The sequence below is a fragment of the Poecilia mexicana genome, unplaced genomic scaffold (genome assembly GCF_051168715.1).
Source record: "Poecilia mexicana isolate PSO_F unplaced genomic scaffold, ASM5116871v1 scaffold_8, whole genome shotgun sequence".
NCBI classification, from domain to species: domain Eukaryota; kingdom Metazoa; phylum Chordata; class Actinopteri; order Cyprinodontiformes; family Poeciliidae; genus Poecilia; species Poecilia mexicana.
In genome coordinates this window covers 8662245-8676056 of record NW_028263377.1, presented here as the reverse complement: position 1 = coordinate 8676056, position 13812 = coordinate 8662245, and the positions used below count along the sequence as shown (strand labels likewise).

The window sequence follows — 13812 nt, the reverse complement described above, 5'->3', positions numbered from 1 at the left end:
GAGGATAAATATCCAACCAGAAAGATGTCAGAGGTTTTCTGGCTGTGTACAAACAGGATAGGGCTTTAACCAGATTTGGTACATTCAGTATAATATGGGGATATCCAACTTGTGCACGCAATTCTTGTTATAAAAATATTTGAAGCTTGTTGTTTAATTGTTGCACTCTAAAAAACCCGAATTATTCAAATGCGTCAATAAAAAAACAAAGAACTAAACATTATTTATTACACAGATTTTTATGGGTGAAACATATTTTATATTAAGTATGAAACACATGAACAAATAAATCAAGGTCACGAAGAAATTAAAAATCACAATTTTGTCTAAAATTAGATGTGAAATTGAATCTTAACTCCTCTTTCTTGAAATCAGTTGCTGACGTGATGAAAGTGCGACACGCCGCGGAGAAGAAACTACAAAATGGCGTCTTACTGCACGACTGTAACCAGACTCCGGGTGAGAAAATGTGTTTATACTTTTACAGGGCTGCTTTTAAACATGTAATAAATTAACATGATCGACTACAGTCAGCAGAAGTCAGGCGGTGTCTGATAACGAGTCTTCGGCCGCTGCTATTCGCAAGGTGAACGCAAGGTTACGTGTTTTACGACGTGATTTAACTCCTGGCAGCTCAGCGAGTCACATAAGTTCACAGAGACTGATGAGCTGCTCTCACGCGCACATAAATGAGATTTAATAACGGTCAGTTTATGTTGTTTCTGACGAGCACGACGAAATTTAAATCCTTTGACAATGTTTGTTGTAATATGTCCAGATTCAAGTCTTGTTTACGTTTGTCATGCGTCAATAATTTGCATATGTAAACCTCAAAGATGGGTGCTAATTTATAGGAGGCAAGTTTTTTTTCTTGTGTTGAACAAGTTAAAGTTGGTAAGAATTATTCAAACTTTAATGAAGCGCTTTTTTTTTTTTTTTACTTGCAAACAAGTTTTGTTTGGTAGGAGTTTAATCATCATTTAATTTCCAGAATCCTTATTTGACATGACATCTTTTAAAATTAAAATGTAAGCAAAACGTTTTTTTTTTTTTTTCAACTCATCCTTTTTTTTACATTGTATTTTGAGTGATAGGAAATGAGGCCCATCTCATTTCCTATCAGAACAAAGGTTCTTGGTTGAATAACAATAATTTATCTAGCAATTTTCACAGATAAAATCCAAAGCTTCATGATAAAATATTAATCACAACAGTTTTATTGCTGTTTTTAGTGTTTTGTGTCATTTCAGCCCATTTATTTTCACTTTAATTGTACCGGAAACAAGTCTCATGCTTTACAAGTTTGAAAAGATTTACAGAAGTCTTTCTTTTAACATCTCAGAGAAAACACAGCATGTTAACAGGAGTCCATATACTTTTTTAATGGCTTTATTATAAAATGCTAAAGTAAAAACTTGAATACAGATCATAATAGAAGAAAAACTGTTAAAAACCCTTTTCTTTCTTACCGTTTTCCTGGAGAGAGAATGTGTGCAGATCAGAGACTGACAGTATTTCAGATGTCTTGGTAACCTTGGTTACCAGGTTGTGAAAATGTTTAATCTGGTCAGAGTTATCAAATTACCCAGAGTTCAGTGGGTGGGTGAGGCCGGTCTGCTGCAATTCGAGCTGCAGGAACCTTCACCCAGTTTTCTCAGAGAGCAGCGATGGTAAAAATGCAGCACAAACAAATAACCTTAAAGCGCCTCTGGTCATCCGTCGCAGTGCCGCACTTCTGTTTAGCTCTGAAGTGTAATTGCTGTGACAAAACACTTTTACTTATTATATACGTGAATAAATGTTTTTCTCTCATTGTGAAAATCTGACTGAGCTGCTTACGGATAAGAAGGAGCATTTTTATTTGTGCAGCCAACTGCACTTTAACCAGCGTTAGTGTTTTTATTCCTTGTCTTGTGTAATAAAAACTCCTCTCTTACCAACACTTTGACTAAATGCTTTGACGAAGTTCTGCTTTTATTGTCCTGTGTGACTTGCTGCCTCTCCTGGTCCAGCTGGCTCTCGGAACCGGGGCGAGGCGGTTTCATGTCGCCGCCGTGTTGAGCGCCAGGGCCGGGGCGGCCATGAGCCGCTTTGAGCCCGGCTCCAGCATCGGCTACGGGAAGATGCACGAGAACATCGACATCGTACGCAGGAGGTCAGCGGTTCCACAAACTGTGACGTTGCTCTACAAACTCCTCTGTATTTTAAATGGGACTTTATGACGTAGCTGAACACACGAGTGTCATTTTTGATGACATTGCTTAAAATCTACCACAACCAACTTCTTCAGAAGTCAGCGATAGTAAAAATGTTTGGTTATTATTAAGCGGTTTGTCCAAATTGCCACATTAGACACCAAATTAGAAGTTAGCGCTAGTCATATATTGATGTTCAAATTCTTTAAAAGATTTAAATATGATAAATATATCAGCTTCACACCACTGTTTCTCTCTGTAGTTTGCAGAAATGCTTAAATAACGGTGGGATCACGTCCTGCATGTGAACCCACACGTATCATCTGTCTTATTGAATTTTAAAGCCTGTTTGTAATTGTCATCTTCTCTTTCTTGATAAATTATTCAAATAGTTTTATTGCCGACTGCTTCTGCTTTATTTACAAAGTACTTCAAAGCAACTGCGACAAAATGCTTCACAGATAAAAAAAAAATCAATAAACATTTAAAGTATGGAAAAGAGAAAAGACAGCAATACCCTCTACTTAAAAACTTACAAAGATATGGAGGGCGGGGCATTTATCGTATCGTTTATCGCAATAGATTACCATTTTCATGATAAATTCCAATGAATGAGGTGTAAAACCCCAAAAAGCGTCCATATTGTTGGGATTGTTTATTTTATTATTTATTTCCACAGTTTTTTTTGAAAGTACCAATAAATGTCAATAAGCTTAAAAATGTTATTAAATGCAGTTACTGTGCAGAATTTAGTGGTACAAATCCCACTTCTTTATGATGCTGTTGTCCAAAAGAATCATATTACAAGTTTATCCAGAGCTGTATTTGCGTTTGTGGAGCCATTCAGTCAAAGTTATGTAAAAAAAGAAGTAATAAAAAATTCTTATTGTCACTTTTACCATCATTACAATAGTACCACAAAATATCATGATGGTCAAATCCCATATTTAGATGTTGACGTTGTCCCATCCAATCCCTGAGATAAAACGTCAGGCTGAGAATTTAATTCCTTAGACGTTGAAAATCTGGTGAAGACAAAAACCAAGAAACTTGCAGCTGAAATGCAGATGAGTTGAACAAAATCCTGATAAAATTCAGTAAAGTTTGGAAAAAAAAAAAAAGTTGAAATCCTTCCTAAACGCTCTCCTACAATCCTCCACTGCAGGCTCGGCAGGCCCCTGACTCTGTCCGAGAAGATCGTCTACGGCCACCTGGACGATCCGGCGGGGCAGGAAATCGACCGCGGCCGCACCTACCTGCGCCTGCGTCCGGACCGCGTGGCCATGCAGGACGCCACGGCCCAGATGGCCATGCTGCAGTTCATCAGCAGCGGCCTGCCCAAGGTGGCCGTGCCCTCCACCATCCACTGCGACCACCTGATCGAAGCTCAGATTGGAGGAGCTCAGGACCTGCAGAGGGCAAAGGTGAGCCGAGGCCAGAGGAGGATTCGCTTCCTGAACCGCAGCGACGCGTTTTAGCTTCACCAGCTTCTCTGTCGTGCTTTGCAAATTCACAGCGAACATCAGATCAAAGTGTGCACCACAAACTCTAAGAAAATGTTCATGAAATCTCATAATCTAGTTGCTTCCTTCTGTTCCCTGAAAACAGGAAGTGAACCAGGAAGTGTACAACTTCCTCGCGACTTCCGCTGCTAAATATGGAGTCGGCTTCTGGAAACCAGGCTCAGGGATCATCCACCAGGTACGGCGTTTACACTAATGTACGATAAATCTGTTCTTGTTTGATGCTTTGCTTATTTCACTTGAAAATTGTAAAATGCTTGAATTTCAATGAGGTGTTTTCAAGGTTTGGAAAATGCTGGATTTCCATACGTCGTTGAAAGTGCTTGAAACTGCACAGTTTTGTAATAAAGTGCAAATATAACGTTTGATAAATTTAGGAAACATTTTCTTGTAGTTAAACCAAGATATAAAAAAAAAAATTAAAAGAGACGTACACATTTTTTCCCAAACGTCTGATTTGTCTGATTTTCCTAAAGTTAAATCAGAAAGTTAAATTTCTCTCGTTTTTTTTAGGTCGGTTAGAATTACCAAAATTATTCCTGTTTACTAAATACCAGAAAACTTAGGGAGAACTTTTTTTTTCTTCTAGATTTTTATGTAACTTTCTCAGACCAGTCGGGTGTGCAGGGTGAGAGAGACGATTCAAAACATAAAATTAGTTGTATTTTAGTTTATCTTGTCCCTGCTGTTTAATGTGGAATACTAATGCAAGGCATTATTAACATTAATAAATTATATGATATACAATAGTGAATTGAAAATGTCTTCATTAGTTCATTTGTATTGTTTTTATCTCAAAAATGTGATGCTGGAAAAAGTGCACAAAACATGAAATTTGATCGTTCTGGGTTTTTTAATTATTATTAAAAAAATAACTCATCCACTCTTGAATTTTGTTTTTAAGGACAAAAGAGGGAGAATAAACAACCTAATAAAATGTTTGTGTTGAGAAAATATGTCCTCATTCTACGCTGCCTACACAGATCATCCTGGAGAATTACGCCTATCCGGGGGTGATGCTCATCGGGACCGACTCCCACACGCCCAACGGCGGCGGCCTCGGCGGCATCTGCATCGGAGTGGGCGGAGCTGACGCCGTCGACGTCATGGCTGGAATCACGTGGGAGCTCAAGTGTCCCAAGGTGTGTTTTAATTTCGGCTCGCATTTCATAAACATTTGTTTTTGTCTTTGCCCATGTTTCTCCTCAAAGTTTTCCAAGCGTTTTCCTGCCTGTGTGGTTTTTCTCCGTAGGTGATCGGAGTGAGACTGACCGGGACGCTGTCCAGTTGGACGTCCCCGAAGGACGTCATCCTGAAGGTCGCCGGCATCCTGACCGTGAAAGGCGGCACGGGGGCCATTGTGGAGTATCACGGACCTGGAGTTGACTCCATTTCCTGCACTGGTGAGACGGAAGCAAAGGGAAAATCCTAATGTGTTATAAATTAAACGCAGCGATCAAAGACAAAACGTTGTGGTTCTGATTTTGATGCAAGAAGCAATTTGGATCCGTACCTTCACTCTGAAATTCGTCAAATGTTGCCGACAAGTCTGTCATAGGTGGAGGTGGAAAACTCAAAATGATTTTTTTGTTCTACGTTTAGCCTTCCTGTTATCTCCCGAAAGTCTTGCTCTCTTTTTCTTGCTTTCTCTTGTAAAAACACAAATGACAGAAAATAGTTTAAAAAAAATTCAGTCATTCCTTCTGTAAGTTGTACGATGAATTGTTAGAACCACATTATGAGAATATTTCTTTCTAATTATGGGAAAATATTCAGAATATTAGCAGAATAAAGGCACAGTTTTAACAGAAGAACATCCTAAAAGTACAAAAAAGTCATTTTAATAGAAAAATTCGACAATTTGTGATTGGTCTTTTTCTTTCTTTTTATAGCGTTACATCTGTAGCGATTAAAAACTATACATTGACACGTTGCAGGAATGGCCACTATCTGCAACATGGGCGCTGAGATCGGAGCCACCACCTCGGTTTTCCCCTACAACCACCGCATGAAGACCTACCTGCAGAAAACCGGCCGCCAAGGTCCGCGACTCGCCGTCCGCCTCCGATTCTTCGGTCTCCGTCGGCCTCACCTCCGTTTCCTTCTGTCCTCCAGAAATCGCCTCGGCTGCCGATGAGTTCAGAGACGACCTCGTTCCTGATGAGGGCTGTGAATACGACCAAGTCGTCGAGATCAACCTCAGTGAGGTGACTTACAGGGATTTAGTGGACAAACGACTCTCACTGCAAAAAAAAAAAAAAAAAAACGCTTTCTGGTCTAGTTTCTATTGAAAATATCTTAGTACACTTTGAATAAGACAAACTAGCTTACAAGCATGAAATAGGAGCTGGTTTTGAGTCAATAATTCCTTAATATTGATGAGAAAGTGGAAATAATCTGCCAGTGGAACAAGACATTTTAACTTATATGAGAACAATGTCTTGTTCCACTGGCAGGTTATTTCACTTATTACTTCATTTTTCTTTTTTAAAGCAATATTAAGGAATTATTACCTTGAAACAAGATCCTATATCTTGCTGAAAAGTTACTTGTAATCTGGTTTGTTTTATCTTAAGTGTGCTAAGATATTTGTAGGCCTGTCACAATAAACAATCGATTGATTAATCTCCTGATAAATGAAAAGAAACTCAATAACTTTCATTTACTTGATTCATCATCCTCCTCTTTTCTTTCTCTTTTTACCAAAAACTGAATGATAAACTTCTTCCGTCTGGTGTTTTAGTCTTAACTAGCCCTCTTTTGAATGATAATTTTATTTACAGAGACTTTATAATTCATTTTATTTGTAGTTTCTGTTGTTTTGTTTGTTTATCTTGGATATTTAAAATGTTTTCCAGTTCCAGTCTTTAAATCCTCATTAGAGTTTAAAGGTTATTGATCCTTGTTCTTGCATTATTGTGCCACTATCACTATTATATATTATATTATGTTACTATTATATAATTGAAAATGGTCTCAAAACAACAAAATCATTGTTTATCGCAATAAGTTTTGGGTTATTTAATCATGACAGGCCTGGATATTTACACTAGAAACGAGGTCAGAAATACTTGGTAAGACTTTGAGGGGTTTTTTTTGCAGTGCAGTTCAAGGGTCTCATTACTTTTCTTCTTCGTTGCTTTTCCAGCTGAAGCCTCACATCAACGGGCCGTTCACCCCCGACTTGGCCCATCCCGTGTCTGAGATCGGAGCCGTCGCTAAGAAAAGCGGCTGGCCCCTGGAGGTTAAAGTCGGTGGGTATTTGTGGCGCGGCCGTATCGCCTTACGCTCTCCGTTAATGCTTCGTTCAGTGAAATCAGACACTCGGGTCTTTGTTCCTCCTCGCCGCGGTATTGACCAGATCCCGTTTCGGCTCGGCTGTGACTCCGGTCCTCTAAAGTCACCTTGAGCGCTGCGTGTCAGACGAACGAGCATCTGCTTCTCGTCCGTTGTTGATTTGACGTTTCCAAACTTTCGGACCCAAACAGGTCTGATCGGCAGCTGCACCAACTCCAGCTACGAGGACATGGGCAGAGCCGCCTCTCTGGCCAAGCAGGCCCTGGACAAAGGCCTGAAGTGTAAGGCCCAGTTCACGGTCACGCCGGGCTCGGAGCAGATCCGCGCCACCATCGAGAGAGACGGATATGTGAGTCAAAAATACACAGGGAGAGAAAGAAAGTTCAGCTTTTTATGAGACATCAAACATTTTAAAGAGATATTTTTACTCTCAGACCACCGAAATAAAACTCTCTTAGAGCCACAAAGGTGACATGACTTAACAAATATTAAAAAATTATAATTTCAGATGAATTTCTACTATAGTTTATTGTACTTTTTCAAGAATCATTTTATTTCTACTTTTAGGATTAAAGATACAGATAGATATAAAATTTAGTAAAACAAAGATGGATCTTTTTTTTTCCTGTGGAAAATGATGTAAAAACGTTAAAAGCACATGACAAAAAAAGAACAGATTTAAAAGCATACTCATGTTACTTTAGTGTCATTTTCTGTGGAAATTTAATGCAAATATTGTAGAAATGAACTGAAACCTGAGATTGTTTTCATAATTTCTAGCCAAAGTGATTAAGAGTCATTTTGAAAGGCGTGAAAAGCCACTGGTTCAGGTTGCAGACCCCAGATCTGATGTTCTTTTGTTTTGTTTTTGTTTTACCTTCTGAAATAAATGTCATTTATGTCTCAGGCCAAGATTTTGAGCGATGTTGGAGGAGTCGTTCTGGCGAACGCTTGCGGCCCGTGCATCGGCCAGTGGGACAGGTACGCGCCTCGTTTATAAGACCTGATTCAGACTCAGAGCAGAAAAGCTGGTCTGATGGCTCCTGGCTTCGATGTTGTGGTTTTAACTGAAACCGTTTCAAAGTTTAAGCAACGATTTAAAGACTAAAGAGCCTTCCACACAAAGCGGGATTCATCTCGTCTTCTGAAGGCAGCGAGTGCATTTGGATTCAGTCCAGTGCAACTCTTTGACTTCAGACGTCACTTGATTAGAAAATGTGGTCCATTTCTTTGAAAAGTTCACTTTGGTATAATTACAAATGTCCTGTAAAGGCATCAGCTTTACTGTGATACCCCTAAATAAAATCCAGTTGCTTCCCACACTCTGTCCTCTTCCTTCCAGGTCACCATGTGCTGCTTTTTGTTGCTCCAGCATGTAAAATCTCAATAAAATACAGTTTGTTTGTTTGTTATGTGACAAATTGTGGAAAAGTTAAAGGATCGTGAATTTGGTTTGAGTGTTGTGTAACTCAAAAGAAAAATATATCTAAACTAGTTCCAGATGTAAAGTTATGAGTATGTTTTGTCGTTCTTGTGAAAATCTGGACAAATTATTACAATCTTGTTTTTATTTTTAATCTCGTTTTCAATCTCAAATGATGATCATAAGCCAAAGCGACAGACCTCAATAGCTTCAGCTAAGCAAGTCATGTTACTTTGAAACAAGATAAGTGTTTTTTTTATCTCTTATGGAGAAGTCAGTGGGTTGTTTTATTGTATTTGTCGGTTATGTTTTGAGTTTTATTTGCTCTCTTTTTGTTGTTTTTTTGCAGGAGAGACGTTAAGAAAGGAGAGAAGAACACCATAGTGACGTCCTTCAACAGGAACTTCACTGCCAGGAATGATGCCAACCCGGCGACTCACGCTTTTGTAACTTCTCCTGAAGTAAGAGCTCAACACAAAGGAGGAAGTTAAAAAGTTTAAAATCATAAAGTTCTTATTTTTTTAATGCACATCAGGGAGGATTGACACTTTCTCTCTAAGTTTTGCTGCGTTTTGCTGTAATTTCTCGCAGATCGTCACAGCTCTGGCTCTGGCCGGGACCCTCAGCTTCAACCCGGAGACCGACTACCTGACGGCCCCCAGTGGGGAGAAATTCAAGCTGGAGCCTCCCACAGGCGACGAGCTCCCGTCCAGAGACTTCGACCCGGGCCAGGACACGTACCAGCACCCCCCTGCTGAGAGCGCCTCGGTCCAGGTGAGGCACGAAGGCGTACCGATCAACATCAGGACTCTCCAGAAGTCGTGACGTTTTTGACGTACAGACGGAAGAGCTCTCGTTTTGACCCTGTTTTGTTGCCGTACAGGTAGACGTGAGCCCCTCCAGCACGCGTCTGCAGCTGTTGGAGCCTTTCGACAAGTGGAATGGGAGAGATCTGGAGGACATGAGGGTCCTCATCAAGGTGAGGTAGACGTATTTAACTCACAGGATTATCGCATCAAAGCTGTAAAGTGTGTCTTGATAGAGGAATTGTTCTGGGAACAGAGAAAAGTATTTTTATTCTGAGCCAGATTAACGGATCTGCCTCTGTTTCCGTTAATCTGCCTCAGAAAAAAATACATTTTAAAAAGAGTTAAATAAATAAGCAAAGCTTAGCCTGGTGGGGTCACAAGTAAAGCCTGGTGACCCGCCAGGCTTATAATACTCTGGAGGAAACTCTGGTCGTCGTTTTATCGCAATACTTTCTGGGAGAACTTATCGTCCAGCGAGCTGCGTTACCGTGACGGGCCTCGCTCCTCGTGTTTCCCACCAACAGGTTAAGGGAAAATGCACCACCGACCACATCAGCGCCGCCGGGCCCTGGCTGAAGTTCCGCGGCCACCTGGACAACATCTCCAACAACCTGCTGATCGGCGCCGTCAACATGGAGAACGACGCCGTCAACAAGGTGAAGAACCAGCTGACCGGGGAGTACGGCGGCGTCCCCGACGTGGCTCGCTTCTACGAGGTGGGACTCCTTTCATTTCATTTCATTTTATTCACCGTTTCCTTTGTTTTTGCTTGTTACTGCCTGGTTGAAATCTGTTTATGTTTTTGAAATCATTTCCTTTGAGTGGATCGTGAATCTTTGCTGATCTCTTGTAAATTGCAGGCCAACGGCGTGAACTGGGTGGTGGTGGGAGATGAGAACTACGGGGAGGGATCCAGTCGGGAGCACGCCGCCCTGGAGCCGCGGCACCTGGGGGGTCGTGCCATCATCGTCAAGAGCTTTGCCAGAATCCACGGTTAGTTTCTCAGCAGAGGAATCAAACATTTTTATTTCCTCTTGATGGAACTGATCTCATAATAGAGCAGGAACTGATTAAACAGGATAATGTATTCCTAAATTAGAAAATATTATAATTTAATGCTGTCAGTTTTGTTTTATTCCTGAACACAAAGTCTTGGGGAAAAATATACTTCCTATTTATTATTTTTAAGTATTTATGCCCTAAACCTTTTCTCATTTTAAAGTTTCTCAAACTTTATTATTATTACTTATTCTAGCTACTTTACTGAGATGTGTGATGGACCAGACACAGCAACATACTTGTAACATAATCTAACTTAGATTTAGTTTGGACTTTGACTAGGCCCTTCCAACACATCAATATGCACTTATCATTTCTTCTCAACTCAATCAACGCTGCGTTTTCAAAGCCTAAACCTAAAATAAAATAGATTATAACATCTCATAAAAAATATTCATGACCAAAATGGAAATTATAGATGTCATTTTAATTCCTCATGTGATTGATTGATCACACCAGGTTTCGTGATGGTGCGTTCAGGATGACGAGCAGTGTTGGTTTTCTGACTAGTTTTTTGCAGACAAGCTGAAATGTTTAGTTTTGGTTTTATTTGACCTCCTTCCTCAGTTAATTATCAAGTTTACACGACGTTCACAAGTCCAAATGTAAACCATTTTTTAAAAAAAATTGTTCTACTTAGAATAACATAATTTTCTCACCTTTTGTTTCTCCACAGAGCAAACTTTAAGTTACCTGTCCTGCTAGATGTGTCAGTTTTTTCTTTCATCGTTCTCTTTCTTTTTTTTCCACAGAGACCAATCTGAAGAAGCAAGGCCTGCTGCCTCTGACTTTCTCCAACCCCGACGACTACGACAGAATCCGCCCGGACGACACGATTTCAATCACCGGCCTCAAGTCCTTCGCTCCCGGGAAGGTGAGCGGCGTCCTGCGCCGGTGACATCATCCGTCTTCTAACGCTTCCCGCTGACGCACGTCTCCCGACTCCAGCCGCTGACGGCCGTGATCAAGCACTGTGACGGGAGCCAGGAGTCCATCTCCCTGAGCCACACCTTCAACGAGACGCAGATCGAGTGGTTCAAGGCCGGCTCGGCTCTCAACAGGATGAAGGAGCTGCAGTAGCTGCCGAGAGGAGAGAGACGGCGGAGGGGTGACCAGACGGGAAACCGACTCGTGTTTGGTCGTTTTCGCTCCCAGGATGCAACACACATGCATTACAAAGGTCGCTGTACCGATAGAAAGCGCACACCGATGAGTCAGCACTTAAAGGTTCTTGAGGCCCTCAGTTCACAAGTCAAAATAGTTTAGTCAAAAATATTTGAAGAAAAAAAATATATATATTTAACTTTTGTTGCACTAGAATCACTTCGATACTTGAAACTTTCCAATTACAATTAATCATGTGAGCATTTAATGCTTCTTATTAGTGTTTCTAGGCTTGATTTAAACTCTGATGTAATCAAATAGGAACGTGAATTTTAATTTAAAAACTTAAAACTCACTACATTCCAAGATTATTCTTGCTTTTTCCGACGTACCTCGTTTTAAATGTTTATCCATAGAAACCAACCGATAAGCTGATAATTTTTGTTCTGATTTTATCGTTTTTGTCGACCCTTTACTGTGAAGGTCGAAGGCGATCCCAGGTCGGTCGTCCTTTCCTGCTTTCTGACGCCGTTACTGACTTGAACAAATGAACAAAATTTACTGTGCTAACTAATAGTTACGTTGTTGCATCTTTGCTAAAAATGAACTTATAATCCAATCATTCGTCTGTGCTGTCAGCCACAGCTCACTCTTTTCTCAATTTATTTTTCTTTGACATAAAAAAACAATATTCATATGCACTAGTCTCGTCAGTGTCCACACACTCCCTGCAGCCGTTGCCATGATGCCTTGCAAAAGTATTAATAATACCTCGACGTTTTAACTTTTTGTAACGTCACAGCCACAAAATTCTGTGTATTTAAGTTTTTTTGTTTTATTTCTTTTTCAGATAAAAATCTGGTGTGCAATTGAGTTTTATTTATGGGTATCAGAAGAAAAGGGGGCTGATTAAAAGGCAATTTGCTGCGCCCTTTTAATTACCTTGTGGGCTGAAAACAGTTACATGCCACACTTTTCAGATATTTGTAAAAAAAAAAAAAAAAAAAAAATCTTCAACTTTACAACTAAGCCCTGCTTTGTGTTGGTCTTCCATAAAATCATAAAAAACAAAAACTAAAGTGTTGAAAATTTCAAAGAGGTTAAATTAAACTTTTGCAAAGCGTTTTGAATCAGTGCGATTCTTCACAAACCAGAATAAATGACCCATTCCACTGCAATGAAGAGACACATTTTCATTCTTTTTGTTAAATGAATGTTTCCTGTCGATGTTTGTTTCAGTTTTTAAAAAATGTCCGTCGTCTTCAGACTGTCCTGAATAAACCGTCACCACAGTGCGTCTGTGGAGGAAAACTCCACACGTTGCATCATGTTGTGAAATCCTGTGGAGCTTCGCTAACCTGTCCAGTTTCTCTGCGTTTTGTTGAAACGTCTGCTTGCTGCTGTACCGACTGTTTCCCCTCAACGTGGCTGTGATGAGATTATGTTCACTCTGTTGATCTTTAAAATGAATGTTGTTCCACTTTTAAGGTTCTCCATGATGGGAACGTCGTTCTCTCTAACGCACAATCTAGTAATCAGGTGCCTGTTCTCTCGTGAATTTCATTCACTGCCAGTAGAAAGTTAGAAAAACGTAAGTGTGGTGAAGGAGGAGGCGAGATGTGACCTCAATGTTTAACCAAGTATCTTTTTTTTTTGACAACTGATGATGAAGAAATATTTAAAATATAATCCCTGTTTTTCTGAAGATTTTCAAATATTATGATTTATTTCCTTTTTTTTCTTGGAGCTTCTTTCTGCAGTTTGATGTATGAACATCAGGGTGATCCTCTCAGTTAATTTTCATAGAAAGTCTGTAAATTCACAACAGAACTGATTTTAGTTGATTTAATTTGTGTTTCAACTCAAGTTTGGTGGAGGTGAGTATTGATATTCTGACTAAATAACTCCTGAAAGTTATTTAGTTAAATAACTAACCTGTAATGTGTCGTCATATATTTTCCTATAAAATTTTAAAGCTTACTGGTTGTTATGATTTATCAGGTTTAATTTTCCAGTGTGTTTCATAGAAAAGTTGCTCTTTTTAAATGCATATGACTCTGATCACCCGACTTTATTTACCCTCTGTGAAAAACACCCTCATAGTGAAAAAAGACGAGGCTTCGCTGTTTGGTTACGCGTGTGAGACGATTAATCAAAATGGCGGCCCACACGATGGCATTGTCTCCTGGTTGAACTCTGTGTGACCAGGCTCCTACTGTTTGAATGTCTTCTAAACACGTCTTTTAATATGGAAGGATGCGCTTTCGTAGTCATGATTGTCATCAGTTGATTATTTTGTAAAGTTAATTTACTGTTTTGTAGCTTACAGAGTTGAAATACAGTCATATTTACAAATATAAATAATAAAGATGTAGAATTATTGCTTGTCTTTGCAGTTCAAT

General features: G+C 39.8%; 1 protein-coding gene across 1 annotated transcript; it reads left to right on the top strand.

The window, feature by feature from the left end:
• The first annotated feature begins 382 nt into the window (after positions 1 to 382).
• On the top strand, positions 383 to 13792 carry LOC106930566 (aconitate hydratase, mitochondrial). Its single transcript, XM_015008201.2, has 18 exons — positions 383 to 459; positions 2013 to 2155; positions 3361 to 3619; positions 3804 to 3896; positions 4702 to 4860; positions 4971 to 5121; positions 5656 to 5760; positions 5834 to 5925; positions 6867 to 6972; positions 7207 to 7364; positions 7923 to 7996; positions 8788 to 8899; positions 9030 to 9212; positions 9322 to 9417; positions 9772 to 9963; positions 10108 to 10240; positions 11059 to 11180; positions 11255 to 13792. Exons 1-18 carry the CDS (start codon positions 424 to 426, stop codon positions 11384 to 11386), a joined length of 2346 nt encoding a protein of 781 aa, XP_014863687.2. The 5' UTR covers positions 383 to 423; the 3' UTR covers positions 11387 to 13792.
• Positions 13793 to 13812: the final 20 nt, after the last annotated feature.

Coding starts and splice junctions, on each gene's coding strand:
- LOC106930566 (XM_015008201.2), top strand. CDS start 424: ATGGCGTCTTACTGCACGACTGTAACCAGACTCCGG. Junction 9,213..9,321: donor CTGAGAGCGCCTCGGTCCAG/GTGAGGCACGAA, acceptor GTTGCCGTACAG/GTAGACGTGAGCCCCTCCAG. Junction 10,241..11,058: donor GAGCTTTGCCAGAATCCACG/GTTAGTTTCTCA, acceptor TTTTTTCCACAG/AGACCAATCTGAAGAAGCAA.